General features: G+C 47.9%; 1 protein-coding gene across 3 annotated transcripts in view; it reads left to right on the top strand.

Annotated features, from left to right (window-relative positions):
• AOAH (acyloxyacyl hydrolase) overlaps positions 1 to 16,875 on the top strand; it is a 116,797-nt gene that overhangs the window by 90,246 nt on the left and 9,676 nt on the right. For all 3 annotated transcript variants that reach the window (XM_020964393.2, XM_020964396.2, XM_020964392.2), the window contains exons 15-20: positions 3,016 to 3,052; positions 6,457 to 6,531; positions 10,277 to 10,449; positions 14,607 to 14,665; positions 14,757 to 14,816; positions 15,163 to 15,259. In XM_020964393.2, coding sequence (XP_020820052.1) covers positions 3,016 to 3,052; positions 6,457 to 6,531; positions 10,277 to 10,449; positions 14,607 to 14,665; positions 14,757 to 14,816; positions 15,163 to 15,259 — 501 coding nt within the window. The remainder of the gene's footprint in view (positions 1 to 3,015; positions 3,053 to 6,456; positions 6,532 to 10,276; positions 10,450 to 14,606; positions 14,666 to 14,756; positions 14,817 to 15,162; positions 15,260 to 16,875) is intronic.

The following is a 16,875-nucleotide window of genomic DNA, read 5'->3' as shown; positions in this document are numbered from 1 at the left end:
GCAACATCTCTCCAGTATGCCTCCTTCTCTCCTCTGACAGTGTCCTTGCTCTGGTGCAAGCCCTCATCACCTCATACCTGGATCATTACAACAGCCGCCAGGTGGGGAGGGGGAGGGGTCTGCCTGCCTCATCTCTCCCCACTCCAGTCCATACTCCATTCAGACTCCAAAGTGAAGGTCAGACCACCTCACCCCTCTACTCACTAAATCCCAGTGGCTCCCTATGGCCTCCAGAAACAGATACAAAATGCTGGACTTGCAATTCAAAGCCTCCTCCCTCTCTTAGAACATTGGACCAGGTGACAGGCATTCATCTAGAGGAGCTAGGTGCCCTCTTCCTATTACCTTCCTTATCTTAGATGCCAGCTTCCTACCAGCCCTTTGGGTTCTGTCCTTTGCAGTCCAAGGGTCCTTCTCCTTGGCTGAGAAAAAAGAAGTTCAACAAGTTGGGCAGCTCTTCCTGAGACCTATCACCAGTTGTCCTTTTCCTACCCACTCCCAAGCATTGGTCCCCTCCCTTCATTGTTCCCCTATTTCCCCCCATCTTAATTTTTAAAAAAGCAAAGTAAGAAAACCTTGTTGTTCTTAACTTTCTTCATCAGTCTCAACTTATTCCAAGCTTTAGACTCCTGACACTGTTGCTTTAGTTCAATTGCATGCTTTTGTATTAATTCTGTTACCTGCCCTTAGTTGTATCATCTACACTCATCTTTTTTAAAAACTAAACTTGTTGCTGAATGTTCCAATCAAATGAGATAATATATGTAAAGTGCTTGGTAAACTGTAAGGAACTACATAAATGTCAGCTATTACTAAGACAATGATTTTAGAAATAAAACAATAGACTCAATGAAAAACAGAATTATTTCAATGAAGAATGAAATGTCAGAAACATCAGAGGGAGCAGAAAAACATGTCAAGAAAATTACAGAGGATATAAAAATAACAGCTATGGAAAACAGGGTAAGGAAAGATTTAAAAAATTATCCAACTGCTCGAAAACTGAACCAAAGGATCTGAGCACTACGTTATGGTAAATCATACAGGAAACTTTATCAGGAACACTGAAAAAGGACAGATTGCAAATAGAATTGACTTTATGTCAATAGAAGTGAATTCCAAATTCAACTCACTTCATCATATCATGGTCAAGCTTCAACAGTGCAATGATAAGGAGATGGTATTACAAGCAATCAAGCAGAAAAATATCAAATATCAAAAACAAGTAGCTAAGAAATATTTCTATATAAACAAGAAATGATTAAATCTGTAATATGACATACCTAAAATTAAGAAATGCGGGACTTCCTCATCAAATTAATTTTCTGGTTAAGAATTCTCTGTGAAGATGAAGGACATTTAAGGTTCCACAGGAATTTTAAGCATTTGTGGAGAGGAGTACTAATATCAAAGCAGTTTTAATGATTAATAGAAAAGCTTGAGGACCAAGAAGATCCTCAAAATTGAAATGCACAGAGGAAGTGAAAGATGTTATTGGATTGTTCCCATCTAAATTTTAACCATAAGGTGACAAAACAATAGTATTGTTCTGATTCACAACTAAGTGATACAGATAGACTTTGAAGAGAAGGAAGATGAGATAGGGAAAAGAAGAATAAGTTGCTTGTGGTTGTCACAGATAAAGAAAAGGAGAAAATAAACGTAGCAAGGCAGGTGATAGAGGGTGAAGGTACAGAAGTAATCCCAAAGCAATACCTCCATCTCAAAAAGGAGGGAAGATGGGAAAGTTGATTTTTTTAAAAATAGCTTACAGCCCCAATAATAGAAATGATAGGACATATCATGTTGTATGAGCATGTATATGTTTTTGTAAAGGTTGAAAAGGGCATATTTGAATATTTCTGTTTCTTGTGGGTGGTTTTTTTTCTAGTAATAATAATAATAATAATAATAATAATAAAAAGAATCACAGATACATGTTATAAACTTTCATCTTCCCAGGAATGTATCTTCTATGTGTAACAGTTGCTAAGAAACAGGGATCTGTCCTTGGCCTTATTCTGGCTAACATTTTATCAGTGACCTGTATAAAAGCATAGGTAGGCTGCTCATCATGTCTGCAGATGAGACCAAGCAGGGAGGGAGAGGTAACCCAGTGAGCAACATCCTGGCTGGGATGAAATTTAACCAGAAGCAAACAGGAGGCTGACCACTCCAGGGCATTTCTGGTTCTCTAGATAACTCCTCTCTGGGGTTTGAATCACATGGGCTAGCCTGAAGAGAGACACTGCAGCTGGTGGCCCTTCCATATTGGCCATTTGTTCCCCAGCAGGATTATGGGGGCAGGGGAGGTGGGGCAAGGCAGGCACGAGGGGTACAGCTGGGTGGCACTTTACCACAGGAAGACAAGTGCTATTAGGAAGGGGAAAGACATTCCAGTAGAGGAAGGGAGTGAGAAGGGAGGCTCAGCTCAGATAAAGCTGGCAAAACCACAGCCAAAAGGCAGGGAAAGGAACTGAATCTGGGAAGTGATTGAGAAAGAGCCCAACATAGAAGAGGAAGAACAAGGAGAGCACAGGAAATGGAGATTGTGACAGGTGCCACTCCCTCACTGAGGGGATGAAGAGAATGAAGGGCTCAGAATGGGCACACCAGGCAGACACTTCAGACCTGTAGAAAAAGAGGAAGCGACACATCTCTGGCTTGTTTTCCACAGTCAGCCACAGCTCTGAAAACACCAATGCCTCCGTGTGGGTGGGGTGCAAGGACTGGGGTCAGGAAGACCTGAGTTCAAATCCTCCTCAGACATTTCCTCCCTGTGAGACCCTGGCCAAGTCATTTACCTCCTCTCAGGCTTAGTTTCCTCATCAGTAAAATGAGGATGGTAATGGCACTTGCCTCACCGGGTTAATGTGAGGTTTCAGTGAGGTCATGTGTGTTTAGTGCTATTTTTTATTACTCTTCCCTTCCAAACTCTCCCCTCCAGGCTTTCAGGTAAGGAAGCCCACATTTGCTGGTGTCAGATTTAACTCATTCCTTCTCTCCCTGTTCCAGGTGCTTCTTCCAAAAACCTTCTGAAGTTCATGGGAAGGTGAGTGCTTGCATGGGGACTCAGCAAAGGTTTTCAAGTACCTTTTTCCTAAGTCTGAAGGCAGAATGTGAAGGTGCCTAGTGCAGGCAAACTTGAATAAAGGGTCAGAGGGTTAGTGTGGAAGGTACAAAACTGGGTTTAGAGGAAGGCGCTGGGCCAGGCTGGCACCCACTGAACCTAATACATGTCTCTGGGAGGAATGTGAAGAGATGACTGGGGAGGGAGTGAGAGCAGAATGCAAAGGGGGTGAAATTGGGATTGGCAGGGGTGACAGAACAGCATACAAAGAAGGTTGATTGGAGGTTTTCTGGGTTCCGGGTCATGAATGGGGCCTCTTCCAGCATGACACTTGACCCAGGTTCATGGTACAAGACTTGGAAGTACAAAGGTCATCTAAATCCCAACACACTTTAATGGGCACTCCCCCTCTCCCTCTATATATACAATAAATGGTGATCCAGCCTCAGCTCATGGCTTCTACTGAAAGGGAACAACACCCTCTTAAGGCAGCTAATTTCCCCGTGGGACCCAGTAGATCCAGCTGTTAAGAAGGTTTTCCTCTCTATAAGTTTCACTAATCATTTCTAGGTCCTCCCTCTGAGGCTATCATCCCTCTCCTAGGTGATGGCCCTTCAGATATTTGAAGAGAGCTAGCAGGTGGACCCATAAGTCTTCTGCAGGTTACCCACTCAAGCTCCTTCCATCTACTTGCATGGCCCAGTGTTCTGTCCCCCACCACCCTGGTCCCCTTCCTCTACCTGGGCTCCAACTTCTCAATATCCTTCCTAACATAGTCCATTGAGCTGCCTACCAGGCTCCAGCTGAGGGCTAACCACAGTGGAGGACACAGGAACTACCACTACCTTCTTCAGCATGAGCATTATGCCTCTTCTAATGCAGTCCAAGAACCCATTAATTGAGTGGGCACCTTTTGGCCACCATGTTATACCATTGACTCATATTAGACCTGAGGTCTATGATATCCCCAGATCCTTTTTATATCCTAAATCTCTCCCATCTTGTACTTATGTGGTTGGTTGTCTTTAACTTAAAATGGAAGACTTTGTTTAACCAAATGTACCTGGATTCTCATCAATTTTAATGTTCCCCAGAAAGATTCTGATCCCCACCCCTCCCTGCCCACCCATCCTGTCCATGTCCTCCCATAAGCACCACAGGAGACGCGCTCTATGGCTAGAGCCCTTCTTCAGTTTCTCCTGATATAATGTGTGCCCCTGTGGTCTCTTTTGCCATCCACTGGTTATCCCATCCCTTCTTTCCTGTCATCTAATTCCTTAATTTATGCCTGTCCTTCTTTAGAGTTCTTCATCAGTTCTTTGTAGCAGCCTGGTCACCCTCCCAGCCCATCCTCCAGGGGCCTCTCCACCACCCTCCAGATGATCTTCATTTTACATTCTCCAGAGACTGTTCTGTTCTGTGTCTCATACTCATACAACAACAAAACTTGTAAATAGTAGAAGGAGCTTTGCTTGGGGTCATAAATGGATCTCTGCAATTTCCCGAATAGCAACCCAGGCCACTCTCCTCCTCCTGTTTCATGCTGGGCCAGCTGGTTGTCCATTTGTACTTTCTGTCCTGAGTATGCCCACTGCCCATCCAATGGCTTCTGTACTCTGGCGTTCTTTGTTCCCTTGTTCTTTTATGTGTGAAGAGTCAGGGCGAACTCTTTTAGTGGTTCTAGGTGTCTTCCGGGAGGCTTGTAATATTCTGGGGCTTGATGCAGTCAGCACCCCATCACCTGCCAACAGGAGAATGTGGGGGACCTCACCCTGCAGGCAGGATCCTCTTTCCTCATATACTCTGTCCTGGGTCTCCTCCATCGTGGGACATGTTCCTTTGATGACCACACTTCACCTTGCTTTCTGCCTCACCTGAAGTGACTAGCAGAGGGCTGTTGAACAGTGCTCATTCAGCTATCACACCCTTCAAGAAATCTAAAGTTATTGTGATGCATGAATGGGAAGCAGTTCATTGGAGACAGCTTTAAGGTGATGCTCTGCCATCATCCTTCATCAAATTCTTTGTCATATTCCACAAAGAGGAAGCTCAGTGGGATCCCTTATTGTCTACATCTTCCAGCCAATTTCAAGATGGTCAGAGTGTGGCACTCTGTAGTGTATGGCTCATTCATGAAGGCTTGCTGTTCCCTACTGATACCCTTATCTATCAGGCCCTTGGGGATGTGTAGACTGTTCTCAAAGATTTTGTAGAGATGGGAAAGTAGGCATGTAAGTTGGTAGTTGTCATGTAACAGTCACATAACATTGAGATTTCCCCCCACATTTTGGTACTATCTCATCTTTGCAGATCTTTTCTATTTTTTTTCTTTTTGCTCTCCTTCAGTTTCCATCCTTAAATGCCCTTGGGATGACTTTGTTTAGTTGGATGCCTTGCCAGAGCTTTCTTTCAACTGTTTTAGTTCCCACTGCTGCTCTCTATTTTATGTGGCAATACCACTCATAATCCACCACCCATTTTCCATTATCAATTATTTGCTTGAAGTTGTTTCAATTCCATGTCATATCTTTTGCTCATTATTCTTCTTCTCGCTTTTTAAAAACTAAATCTGATCTTTGCTCTAAGAACATAGTCTAACTAGACAGAGAGCTGATCCAGAGGTAACTCCCACGTCGATAGACTCTGTTCTTGTCCATTAAATATAATCCTTCTCGTTTTTCCATCCACTAAAACAAAAGATGTTGCATTTATCCCAATTAAATTTCATCTTGTTGGTTTCAACTGATACTTCTAATCTGCCAAGAGCTTTGTGGACCTTAATTCTGTCTGTCATCCAGCATTTTAGCTCTCCCTCCCAGCTTTGTGTCATCCTCACATTTGGTATGACTAATCATTTAATTCAGAAAAATATTGAGTAGCAGAAAGCTGAGGAGAGATCCTTTCATCCTCTCTCTAGAGACTTCTTGCTAGGCTGACATCAATCTGATACTGAGGACATTATGGATCCAGCCACTTCCAAGTCACCTAACTATACCGTCGTCTATCACACACATCTCTGTCAGGTCAGCTCAGATATTGTAATAAATGCATCAAATGTCTTCCTGCAATCAAGGCATTCCAGGACCTGCCTTTATATTTACCCTCATGATCCATTATTTTCAGATCTATAGAATTGTGTGGACTTGGTTTGATGGGACTAAAATTACAGAAGAAAATAAAAGAACTGAGAAAGTGGTTGGTCATTGTAGGAAAAGAGAAGATTGAGGGAGAAAAATTAAGGAGAAAAACAAGAATCATCACTGTAAAGAACAACCCACTAAGATGGAAGACTCCACCACCCATAGATTCCCAGGGATCTCTTGGCCTGAGTCCAAAGTTAAGGGTCAGGCAGTTCCCCAACTCTGCCTTTCTCTCCTCTTTATCAGCTTGTCCAGGAACCGGCTTTTGGATCACCCCGCCATTGTTATCTACACCATGCTTGGGAATGACGTGTGCAATGGGTGAGTAATTGACAAAGGTCATAGCAATTCTGGCTTGTCTTTCCAGTGTTTGACCCTCTTTCTTTCTTTCTACCTTGGCAGCCAATGCCAGTGAAATAGAACATTCAATGTTTATGCTCAAAAGCAGCTTTAGAGATGGATCATGGTGTCCAACCCCTGTATTTTTTAGATGAGGGAATACAGCCCATTGAGTGGAAAGGACTTGTCCTTCAGCACTCAGCTAATGAATGGCCAGGCTGAGATGCCCAGAAGGCAGAAACAGAACTCAATGGTGCTGCCCTTGCCCAACACCAGTTTTCCAACCATGAAGGTGCTAGAAATAAGCCTCAAGGTTCCCAAGGCCCTTCTCTGTTCCTAGTTCCCTTTAAGAACCCCAGGATTCCTTGTTTTCATGATGGCGGATATTCAGACATAGGTAATTCCAGGAGTCAGTGACGAGCACTCAGCATGCCAGGGAGGGTGGGTATTCATTCTAGCTGGCATGCCAGCTATTGTCTATCTTTCCAGGGAAGCCACTTCTCTACTCTCCATGGAACCCTGGTGCTCCCCCACAGATGCCCTAGGATCCCAGAAACCCTCTCCCTTATAGGAAGCATCCTCAGCAGGAGCTCACCCCCATTGCAGCCACTAGGGGCACAGCACAGGCTCAGCCCTGCTCCTCCTCTCACCTCAGATCTCCTCTTTTCTGCCATTCGAGGCTGGCATGAACAACAACTTAGGATTCCCAAGCAACCTACCATCTACAAGCAGCTTCACACCCAAATGCGGGTTTTCATTTGCTCTGCTCGATAAGTAAAACCCTGTGAGGGGGCAGAGCAAGTGCTATGATCCCCATTCTATGGATGAAGAAACTGGGGCCCTGAGAAACCAATCAGCTTGTCAAGGGTCACACAGCACTAGTTCAGAGAGAATTCCGACCTGCCATCTCCAGACTCCAACACTAGCATTTTTCCCTTTGCCTACATTGTCTTGTGTCTCACGCCAAACAGCATCTCTAACACAAAATGGCTCAAGTACAGCTCCTCCTCCCCACCAACTCCCAGGTCTCCCTTGGATGCTGGGAAAACCCTGCCCTGATTCTGCAGGTCCTCCTAGCCCTCAGAAACAGGACTGACCCAAGTGATACAGCAAATGCCCTCAGAGAGTCAAGGGGACTCGCAGGGGCAGGGTGCTTGGAGCACTATCCCCATGAACCACGGGGCAAACATCTGCCCCCCGACAACCAAGGATTCCCAGTATGTGCTCAGACACATGCCTGGGCATGGCTGGAGCACCGTGGCCAGGTAGGCTCGATCCCTGCACTTCCCTCAGAACTTTCTGTGTGTTTTCTCGACCTTTGAGAGTCCGTAGGTAGCATCATTGCACACAGGCTGCCTCCCAGGTGCGACTCAAGCATGTGTCAGGGGATGATGGGATAATGCTCCCACCCCCACCTTGGAAAGGTGTGTCGCTTCCTGAGGGGACAGGAAAGAATGAGGGGTTAGGACTCTGTAGTGAAAAAGTCATGCTAATGTTTTCCCCTACAGCTATTTCTAAAAATGGCTCTTCCACTGGAGTGAAAACCTTTGGGTATAAAATAGAACAGTGTATTCTGGGCACAGCCTGGCATTTCTAGCTGCAGTGACCTAGGGCAAGTCTCTTCACGTGTCAAGGCCTCGATTTTCTGTAAAATCTGTCAAATGAGGAGTTTGGGGAAAAGATGGATCAAGGCCAACAAGCTTTTAGCAAGGGCCCTGCGGATGCAAAGAAAAGCTCAACAATCCCTCTGCCAAGAAGGGAGGAGGGTTCCAGTCTCCAAGGTGTGGGCCCACCTCCTCTGAAGAGCAAGGGATAGGGGAAGTGATGACAATCAGCAGGCTGAGGTTTCCAGCAGTGACTGTTTCATTCCTGGCTGTGAAATGGGCTTCAGCAGGGGTGTGAGTTTGTCAGGACCAGCTCAGCACCCAACAGGGCCCATTCTGCCGGAGTGGGCACAGCTCACCAGGGCCAGGAGCATGGCGGCTGGGGATGGTGGGGCAGTGGGGCAGACATCTTCCTTCCCTGCTGCCAAGTACAGGGACAGACCCCTCGTCTGAGCCGAGCTGCTCTGCCTCCAGCCGCTCACATAGATGGCAGTGAGGCCAATATGCCCAGGGTGTAACAAACTTTGACACATTATATCAATGTCAACTGTACTTACTACTGTGGTTATTGGCATGGTTCCCTTGCTGTGAGATTCCGTGTGAAGGGTAGGACCCTGGGGTGGATGGACAGACATCAGACAGGTCAGACAGTGCAGATGAGGCCTGGGAAGAATCCCAGCCGCAGAAAACACGAGCCAGGTTTGGGATCTCCAAGGGCCAGGCCTTCTTATCACTGCCAGTCAGCTTTTGGATGGAGACCAAATGACATTTAGCAAGGCACCAAGAACATTTTGGGTTATTTTTTCTTTTGAGTTTCTCTCTCAGATCACTGCCTGTCACCCCATGCTTTTCCCTGAGAGACACTATGTGATGTCAGTCAGATGGCCCCCAAGTCAAGGGGGCATTGGTGTGCCTGGTGAGGTCCTTGTCAGGAAGGAGGCATCTGTGGGGAGGGGCCTTTCCCGTGGTGTCTGGAAGTGCATGTCCAGGAACCATCATGGGACAGGGTGCTGGGCTTGGGGTCGGAAAGACCCAGTTTAAATCACTCTTCATACACTTGGGTGGGGAATGAATGAGGAAGCCTTTATCACACCCTCACTATATGCAAAGACCCTGGGCAAATCATCTGGGCTTTCCAAACCTCGGCTCCCTCCTCTATAAAAGGAGGAGGTTGGCTTCGTTGGTGTCTTGAGGGTCCTTCTGGCTGTAGTTCTGGGACCCTTTATCCTTCAATGCAAGAACTGAATCCATTTTAACCTCTCATCACGGTAAACAAAGGCAGGAAGGAGGAGGGCCACTGGGGGCTTCCACCCCTGAGATCCCATGAGCATGTGACTGTCACACTGAGCAGGGTCCACTGCCAAGGTTCTGTGATTCTGCTGGGTGAAGGTTCTGCCATTTCCATAATTAACCCAGAAAAAAGAATCCGTTGCCCTCAAGAAATGCTTGAAGGACAGACCCTGAAGGAGGGAACTTGGAAGAGCCCAGAGTGTTTTCTCAGCAGGGACACTGGGGACACAGGGACCTGGCCCTGTCTTCAAATGGCCCCCTCTCCCACTCAGAGAATTTAAAAATCTGGCTTTTCTAATTAAATGAAGCTGGCTGGACATCGATTTCATGGAGGAAGGGAAATGGTCCCAGATCCTTTGTTCCTGGAGTCATGAATTTCCTCTCTCTGGCTTTTGGTCCCTGTGATTTGTGAGGGAGCATGTGCACTCTGCTGGGATTTTTATCACCTAAATGAGGGAGCAGGTTTTCCTTGTCAATGACCCTGAAAAAGCTAAGAGTCAGAAGGTGTGGGGAGGGGGCCCCGAGCAGTGAGCAGGGACTGGGAGAGCTCAGCTTTCTGCTCTAGTACCCACCCCCACATTGATTTATAGAGTGATCCAGGTCAGTCTTCTCAGTTCTCCCATTGAGACCAGAGAACCTGGCTGACCCTCACATCAAAAGGCTCCTGTGGAGCTTGCAAAGGCCCGTGAGGGCTCAGGAACGCCAGGAGGGCATGAGTTTCCCAGTGAGCCCCAGCTTCTGGAGGGGCGTGTATGGGGCAGGCAGGTGGCCACTTCTGCCACCATCCAGCCCGATCTGCTGCTCAGGCTTTCCTCCCTTTCTTTCACCAACAGGAATATTGACACTGTATCAAAGATGACCACTCCACAGGACATGCAGGCTCATGTCATGGAAACGCTGACATTTCTGAATTTGCACCTCCCTCCGGGCAGCTACGTGGTCCTCTATGGACTGGCAGATGGACGCTTTCTCTGGGACCAGTTGCATGACCGATACCATCCACTGGGTAAAAATTGGGATCAATTCTGGGGTCTCTTAGATCAGAATTCCTGAGGCTTCTAGTTTCTATGTCATGGTTCAAACCAACAGCATTACCTGTGGTGTCATGGATGGAGGGCTAAGCTGGCTGCTTAATGTGGGTACCAATGGCACTGCCAGTGGGGAAAGGATTTCTAGGAATTCTGAAGTCTTGGTCAAGAGACTGAAGACCCGAAGGGCACAGGTGGGTTGTCTTCATGCTAGCCACTGAACCATGGCTTTGGAAGCCAGAGGTTGGGAAGTGAAGAGCTAGTCAAGAGGATGTTTGGTGAGAATGGATTTCAGGACCTCTCCTTAATATAATGGGGTGCAGCTAGCAGTCACGTGGACAGTCACTGGGGCTCTTGTTCCCAGGACTTGCCCAGTTTGATGGACTCTGAAGTCCTAGGAAGAAGTGCCCAGAAGACAGCAGCTCTTTCTAGTGCTGTTATGGGTCATCGTATCCTGGGGGCTATACCAGTGCTTGACACATAGTAGGTGCCTCATCAATGCTTGTGGATTAAGTCAACAAAGAACTGTATTGGTACTCTCCCTCCCCCACCAGAAGTCTGTAGCTGCTTTTCTTTTAGGAAGAGCTTGGCTTCCAATGCTTCCCTTGATCCTCTGTCAGCCTTTCTTTCACCTTCTCCCAGCCCAAACTCCCAATATGGATCAGGATTCCCCTCTGCCTCTGAGTCAGTCACTCAGTAAATGTGGGTTACATGTCTACTGTGTGCCAGGAACAGCACTAACCCCTAGGGATACAAAGAAAGGCAAGAGACGGTCCCTGCCCTCAGGGAGCTCCCAGTCTAATGGGGGGAGGAGACACCAAGGGGACAACAATGTACAGACAACCTGTCTTTTGGTCTTTGATTTTGCCTTGAAATCCATTGTCCATTTTGTTTGTTTCTTCATTTGTATTTAATTTTCTTTTTGGACTTCCTTTTCCATTTGGCCAATTCTGCTTTTTAAGGCATTCTTCTTTAAGGCATTGGCTTTTTGGACCTCTTTTGACATTAGGGTTAGGCTATTTTTTAAGGTGTTATTTTCTTCAGTATCTTTTTGGGACTCTAGCAAGCTGTTGACTTGTTTTTCACGATTTTCTTGCATCACTCTCATTTCTCTTCCCAGTTTTTCCTCTACTTCTCTTACTTGCTTCTCAAAATCCTTTTTGAGCTCTTCCATGGCCTAGGACTAATTCACATTTTTCTTGGAGGCTTTGGATGTAGGAGCTTTGATTTTGTTGTCTTCTTCTGGCTGTATGTTTTGATCTTCTTTGTCACCAAAGAAAGATTCTATGGTCTGACTTGTTTTGCACTGTTTGCTCACGTTCCCAAATGATTGCTTGAGTTTTAAACTCTTTGTTAAGATAGGGGTCTGCTTCCAGTGTGGAGAATGTACTGTCCCAAGCTTTGGGGGTTTTGTGCAGCTATTTTCAGAGATACTTCTAGGGACCTGTAAATTTTCAGTTCTTCCAAGGTGGTATGATCAAGGGCGAGGTGTTTACTCCTTTCCTGGCCTGGGCTCTGGTCTGTGAGTGACCACAAACACTCTTTTCTGCCTTGGAACTGTGAGGAAGATTCCCTTTCCACCACCACTATAAGCTCCATCACGCCAGCACTCCTCCTCACCCCAGGATCACCACCCAGAACTGTGACTCAGATCCAAGCATGGGCAAAATGAAAATCTAGCCTCAGCACCAGCATAAAGATCCCTGCAATCCCCCTCTGATCAGCCACTCAATTCCCCCTGTGGTCTGGGAGCTCTGGAAGCAGCCGCTGCCCCCCCAGAACTGGGGTTGGGACTGAGCTCCTCTCTCACCAAGGTCCAGCAGACTTTTCCTACTGACTTTCCAAGTTGTCTTTGGCGTTTGTGGGTTGAAAAGTCTGGAAACCTGCACAGCTCCCCTTGATTCAGTCCCCTGAGGCCTGCTCCAGGTTCACTTTGGCCTGGTTTGCCTGCTTAACCATGATGAACTGTGCTCCTCTCCCAGCCCAGCATGATAGACCTTTCCAATCAACCATCCATTTGCTTCGCTCTATCTTTTTGTGGGTTCTGCTGCTCTAGAATTTGTTTAGAGTCATTTTTACAGGTACTTGGAGGGGTTTGGGGGAGAGCTCAAGCAAGTCACTGCTTTCACTCTGCCATCTTGGCTCCACCCTCCCACCTTTGTCCATTTTTTAAGGACACTTGGTTCTCCTTGATAACCTGACCCATGGAGAGATATCCCCAAGGCCCTTTGATGGGCATCTTGAAAGGGGACATGCTTGTGTTTTAAGCACAAAGAGCAGAGATTTGGCCTCAGCAGAAATACACCCATCTCCCCCTCTGCTGCTCCTGGGCTTCCCTTCTCAGCTCTCTCTCCAGGTTGGGGGCTTCCATGGCAAACGGCTGTGGAAAACTGTCTGGTGGACATATCTGTACCTATAAATGCCAGAGTAGTCAGGTCAAACCTCAGAGAGGAAGTGGGACATGAAGACAGTATACCCCTCCCAAAAACAAATGTGCCTGGCCCATGGAAGAGGCTTGAGAAATGAATGAATGAGTGAGTGAACAGGTGAATGAGTAAGTGAATGGGCAAATGAATGAATGAATGGGTGAATGAATGAGTGAGTGAATGGGCAAATAAATGGGTGAATGAATGAGTGAATGTATGAGTAAATGAATGGGTGAAATGTATGAGTAAATGAATGGGTGAATGAGTGAATAAATGAATGGGTGAATGAATGGGTGAATGAATGAAAGAAGAAGAGGGTAGCTGCTCAGCACAGGCCAGGTCTTTGCCAGAGAGCCCCAGGAGCAAGGTGAAAGGAAGCAAGTGCCAGGAGATGGGTGAGGCTGCCAAGGGAGGTCATGTTGCCATTTCTGTCTTTCCTTGCTCAGCCATAGAGGCTCCTCAAATGTACAGAGGGATGCAGGTCGGAGCAGACAGATTGTGAAGTACCAGAAATCAGAGCAGGGGAAACATGGAAGTTTGGAAGCAGAGAAAGCACAGGACACGGCTTGGTACTGACCCGAGCGCCAAGGCAGGAGCTTGGTTTTAATTTCTGGTTTTCTGCCTAATCAGAACATCCAGATGCTCTGAGAGACCCCAGCATGTCCCTGAGACTCTGTTCTGCTGATGCGCCAGCCCGGGGCTTGGCCACTCACTCACTCACACGGGCAGAGCCTCCTCCTTGACAGGGAAATGGAATCTAGTGATCCTTCAGTCCAGTACCTCTGCAAGAGAAGTGAAAAATAAGCCTGGGCGCTGTCACCATCAATCTCAGGCATGGCTTTGATATGTGGCCTCGATTTTCATCCATTTAGGCACAGCAAGAGAAACATTCATGCAGCAGGCCTAGTCATTCTGCTGGAGGGGGTGCTCAGCCCCAGAGGGGGAGGCAGGAAACCTGGAGGGAGGCAGAGAGAGTCCTTTGTGTATATGGTATATGCGTATATGGGGTTTGTGTGTGTGTGTGTGTGTGTGTGTGTGTATGGTGTGTATATGTGTGTATGTTTATATGGTGTGTGTATGATGTAAGTATGATGTGTGTGGTATGTGTGTGGTATGTACAGAGTGTGTATGTGTGTGTGTGTGTGTGTGGTAAGGGAGGGCAGGCTGGGGGGCTCAGCTCTAGCTGCTCCATCAGCTCTAGATGCTACCATCCCAGCTGCTCCCAAAGTGCTCCCAAGCTCAGCAGAAGGACTGGTTCCGTGGGCAGGCAGCTGTGCCCCCTGGGGTAGATTGAACGTGTTATTTCAAGGCCCTCGGTGAGTCAGGTCCCAAGCCACGACCAGAGTGGGTGCCAGCCCTCAAGGCCCTTTGCCCCACGCTGGCATGTATTGGGATGGTTCCCAACCTCAGCACTCCCTCCCCCTACCCCAGGCCTTTTCCACAGCCCAGCTAAAGTCCAGCTTGTCACTTGGGTCTAGACTCCTGGACTCCAACCCAATACTGGATCTGCTCAGAGCATCCCAGAGCCAGGAATGCCCTGAGACCCGAAGGGCAGAGTGGCCCTGTACCCAGCTGATGAGCATTTACCCTGATGAAAAAGCAGTGAATTGGGAAACTTGGGAGGCCTTGGCTTTGTGCCACATTCAGAAACATCACCCTTCCTTGCAAGTATGTGGTCCCATCTGAAGTGGACAATCACTGTCTTCCAGGCCAGCTGAATAGAGACATCACTTATGAGCAGCTCTACGCCTTCCTCAGCTGCGTCCAGGTGAGCAGGTCAGGGGGCTGGTCCCAGTGCAGGCATCCCCACAGCAGCCTCGTCCTCTCTGACCAAAGTGTCCAATGTTGTCCATCCACAGGTGAACCCCTGCCAAGGCTGGATGTCCTCCAATGAAACTCTCCGGACCCTCACCTCTGAAGTACGCCCCGCCCTGCCCCGGCCTTCTGTGTTGACTAGAAGGGGGCCCAGGAGCCAAGCATATGTTTAGTATATCAACCTGACAGTGTGATCAAGAGACAGTATATGAATATATAAATATATACATATACACACACATATGTGAAGGAAGGAAGGGAGGAAGAAAGGAAAGGAGGGAGGGAAGGAGGGAGAGAGGAAGGAGGGAGGGAGGGAGGAAAATAAACTTAGCCTGGCCTTTGTTAGACTTGGTCTCTGCCCAAGGGAGGGCTGGGAGTGAGGGAGGGGAAGGAGGGGGCAGTTTTGAAATCCTGAGTTGTCCCGGACCCCGCCCATCTCCTTGTTTGCAGAGAGCCAAGCAACTTTCCAACGTTCTGGAAATGATCGCAGCCAGTGAGAAATTTGCCAACATCAGTCTCCTCTACCTGGATTATCCTTTCAAGGAAAGTGAGTACCCCTTCCATTCCGGGTGTGGAAAAAACGCAGGCTGGCCAGCAGCTGTTCTGAGCCCCGGGCTCATGGCCTGCTTGTGGGCAGGTTTTACAAACGCGGCAACCCAAACTTCTGTGTGGTTTGGTGGATTTGCACTGTGAGGACCTGAGTTCGAATCCTGCCTAGGTCTCAATTTGCTCATCTACAGAAAGGGCAGCTTGTGAGGTCCCGCAGGGGAGCCAGCCTTTCCATGGCCACACTTAGTAAAGTGAACAGGCCTCTCCCTTGTGTGGGGATGGCTTCAGATGGGCCGGGTAAATGGTCAGGCAGGGCACGCTGCACATCCACTGAAGGCCTGACAGGTCCTGGGGAAGCTGAAAGTTGTCCCGGACAGGAAAGCCGTCCCCATCTGACCGTCACCAACCACAGTGTTCAGGAGCTTCCTGCTTGCCAGGGTCAATTCTGTGCACTAGACTGCTCCGTACTCTGAGGCTGAGGCTTCCTGACCAAAGGTTAGAAGACCCAGCCAGAAATGGGGAGGCTACCCATTTCAATAATCAATCGATCAACATTTATTAAGCACCTACTATGTGCCAGGCACCGTGCTAAGTGCTAGGGATACAAAAAGAGCCAAAAGACAGTTCCTGCAGAAGAGGAATTCAATGATAGTGGAGAAGGAAGGATCAAGGGATGGGATTGGGAGGATGGGGACACACAGGCATGTTTGTAGACAGCGGGGAAGGAGAACTGAAAATCAGAGAAAGAGGGGATGGCAGAGGGGACAGTCTGCTGGAGGGGGCAGGATGGATGAGATCACTAGAGCAGGAGGAGGGGTGAGGTTGGTCGGGAATCAGGCCACTTCATCATAGGAGATGGAGGAGAGGAGGGGCAAGGGCAGAAGGCACCTGAGTGATGGGGGGTGAGGGGGAGCTCGCAGAGAAGGGCCTCGTGTTCCTGTAAAATATGAGGCGTGGTTCCCTCACTGCTCTAGCGTTCCCAAGTGTCCGGAGAACTGGACTTTATATGTGGACACTTTATTTGTAGGCAAAGACATGATAGAGATGCGCAAATTTAGAGAATCCACCCCAAATGTTCATTTGGACTATTTGTTCCCGAACTGTGGTAAAGCCTTCTGAGCTCCTATCAGTCTGGTCAGCACAGTTAGATGCACCGTACCTTGGCAAGATTGCATGGAACCCAACACGCCAGGAGCCAGAAGATTTGTGCTTGAACCTGACCCTGTGACCTGGGGCAGACTTCCCTCTGGGCCTCTGAAGCACCCAGACCAGACAATGGCTTTGGTCACCTCCAGGGCCGAGTCCCAGGATCCCCACATCCAGTTCTCATGTATGAACCCACTTGTCCTTCAGAAGTTAGTGGACGTCCACGAGAAAAGCAATGGAAGAGACACCTGCAAGAGAATGGCATCCGCACCCATGGGTGGGATTGCACCTGGCTACGGAGTCAGAGTTATTCACCAAAACAAGCTGGCATTGCGTGCCAAGATAAGGGATAGTCACAGATCTCCTACTTGGAAGGGAGCTTTGATGGGCAGGTAAGTGCCAAAGCCCCAGGGATGGCAGCATCTCTCTCAGACCACCAGCCTTGTTTCTAGACCAGCTTCTGAAGCT

This window comes from Phascolarctos cinereus, unplaced genomic scaffold (assembly GCF_003287225.1).
Source record: "Phascolarctos cinereus isolate Bilbo 61053 unplaced genomic scaffold, phaCin_HiC Scaffold_4;HRSCAF=312, whole genome shotgun sequence".
Classification (NCBI taxonomy): domain Eukaryota; kingdom Metazoa; phylum Chordata; class Mammalia; order Diprotodontia; family Phascolarctidae; genus Phascolarctos; species Phascolarctos cinereus.
Note: the sequence above shows the minus strand (reverse complement) of the source record. Positions and strands in the feature narration are given on the sequence as shown.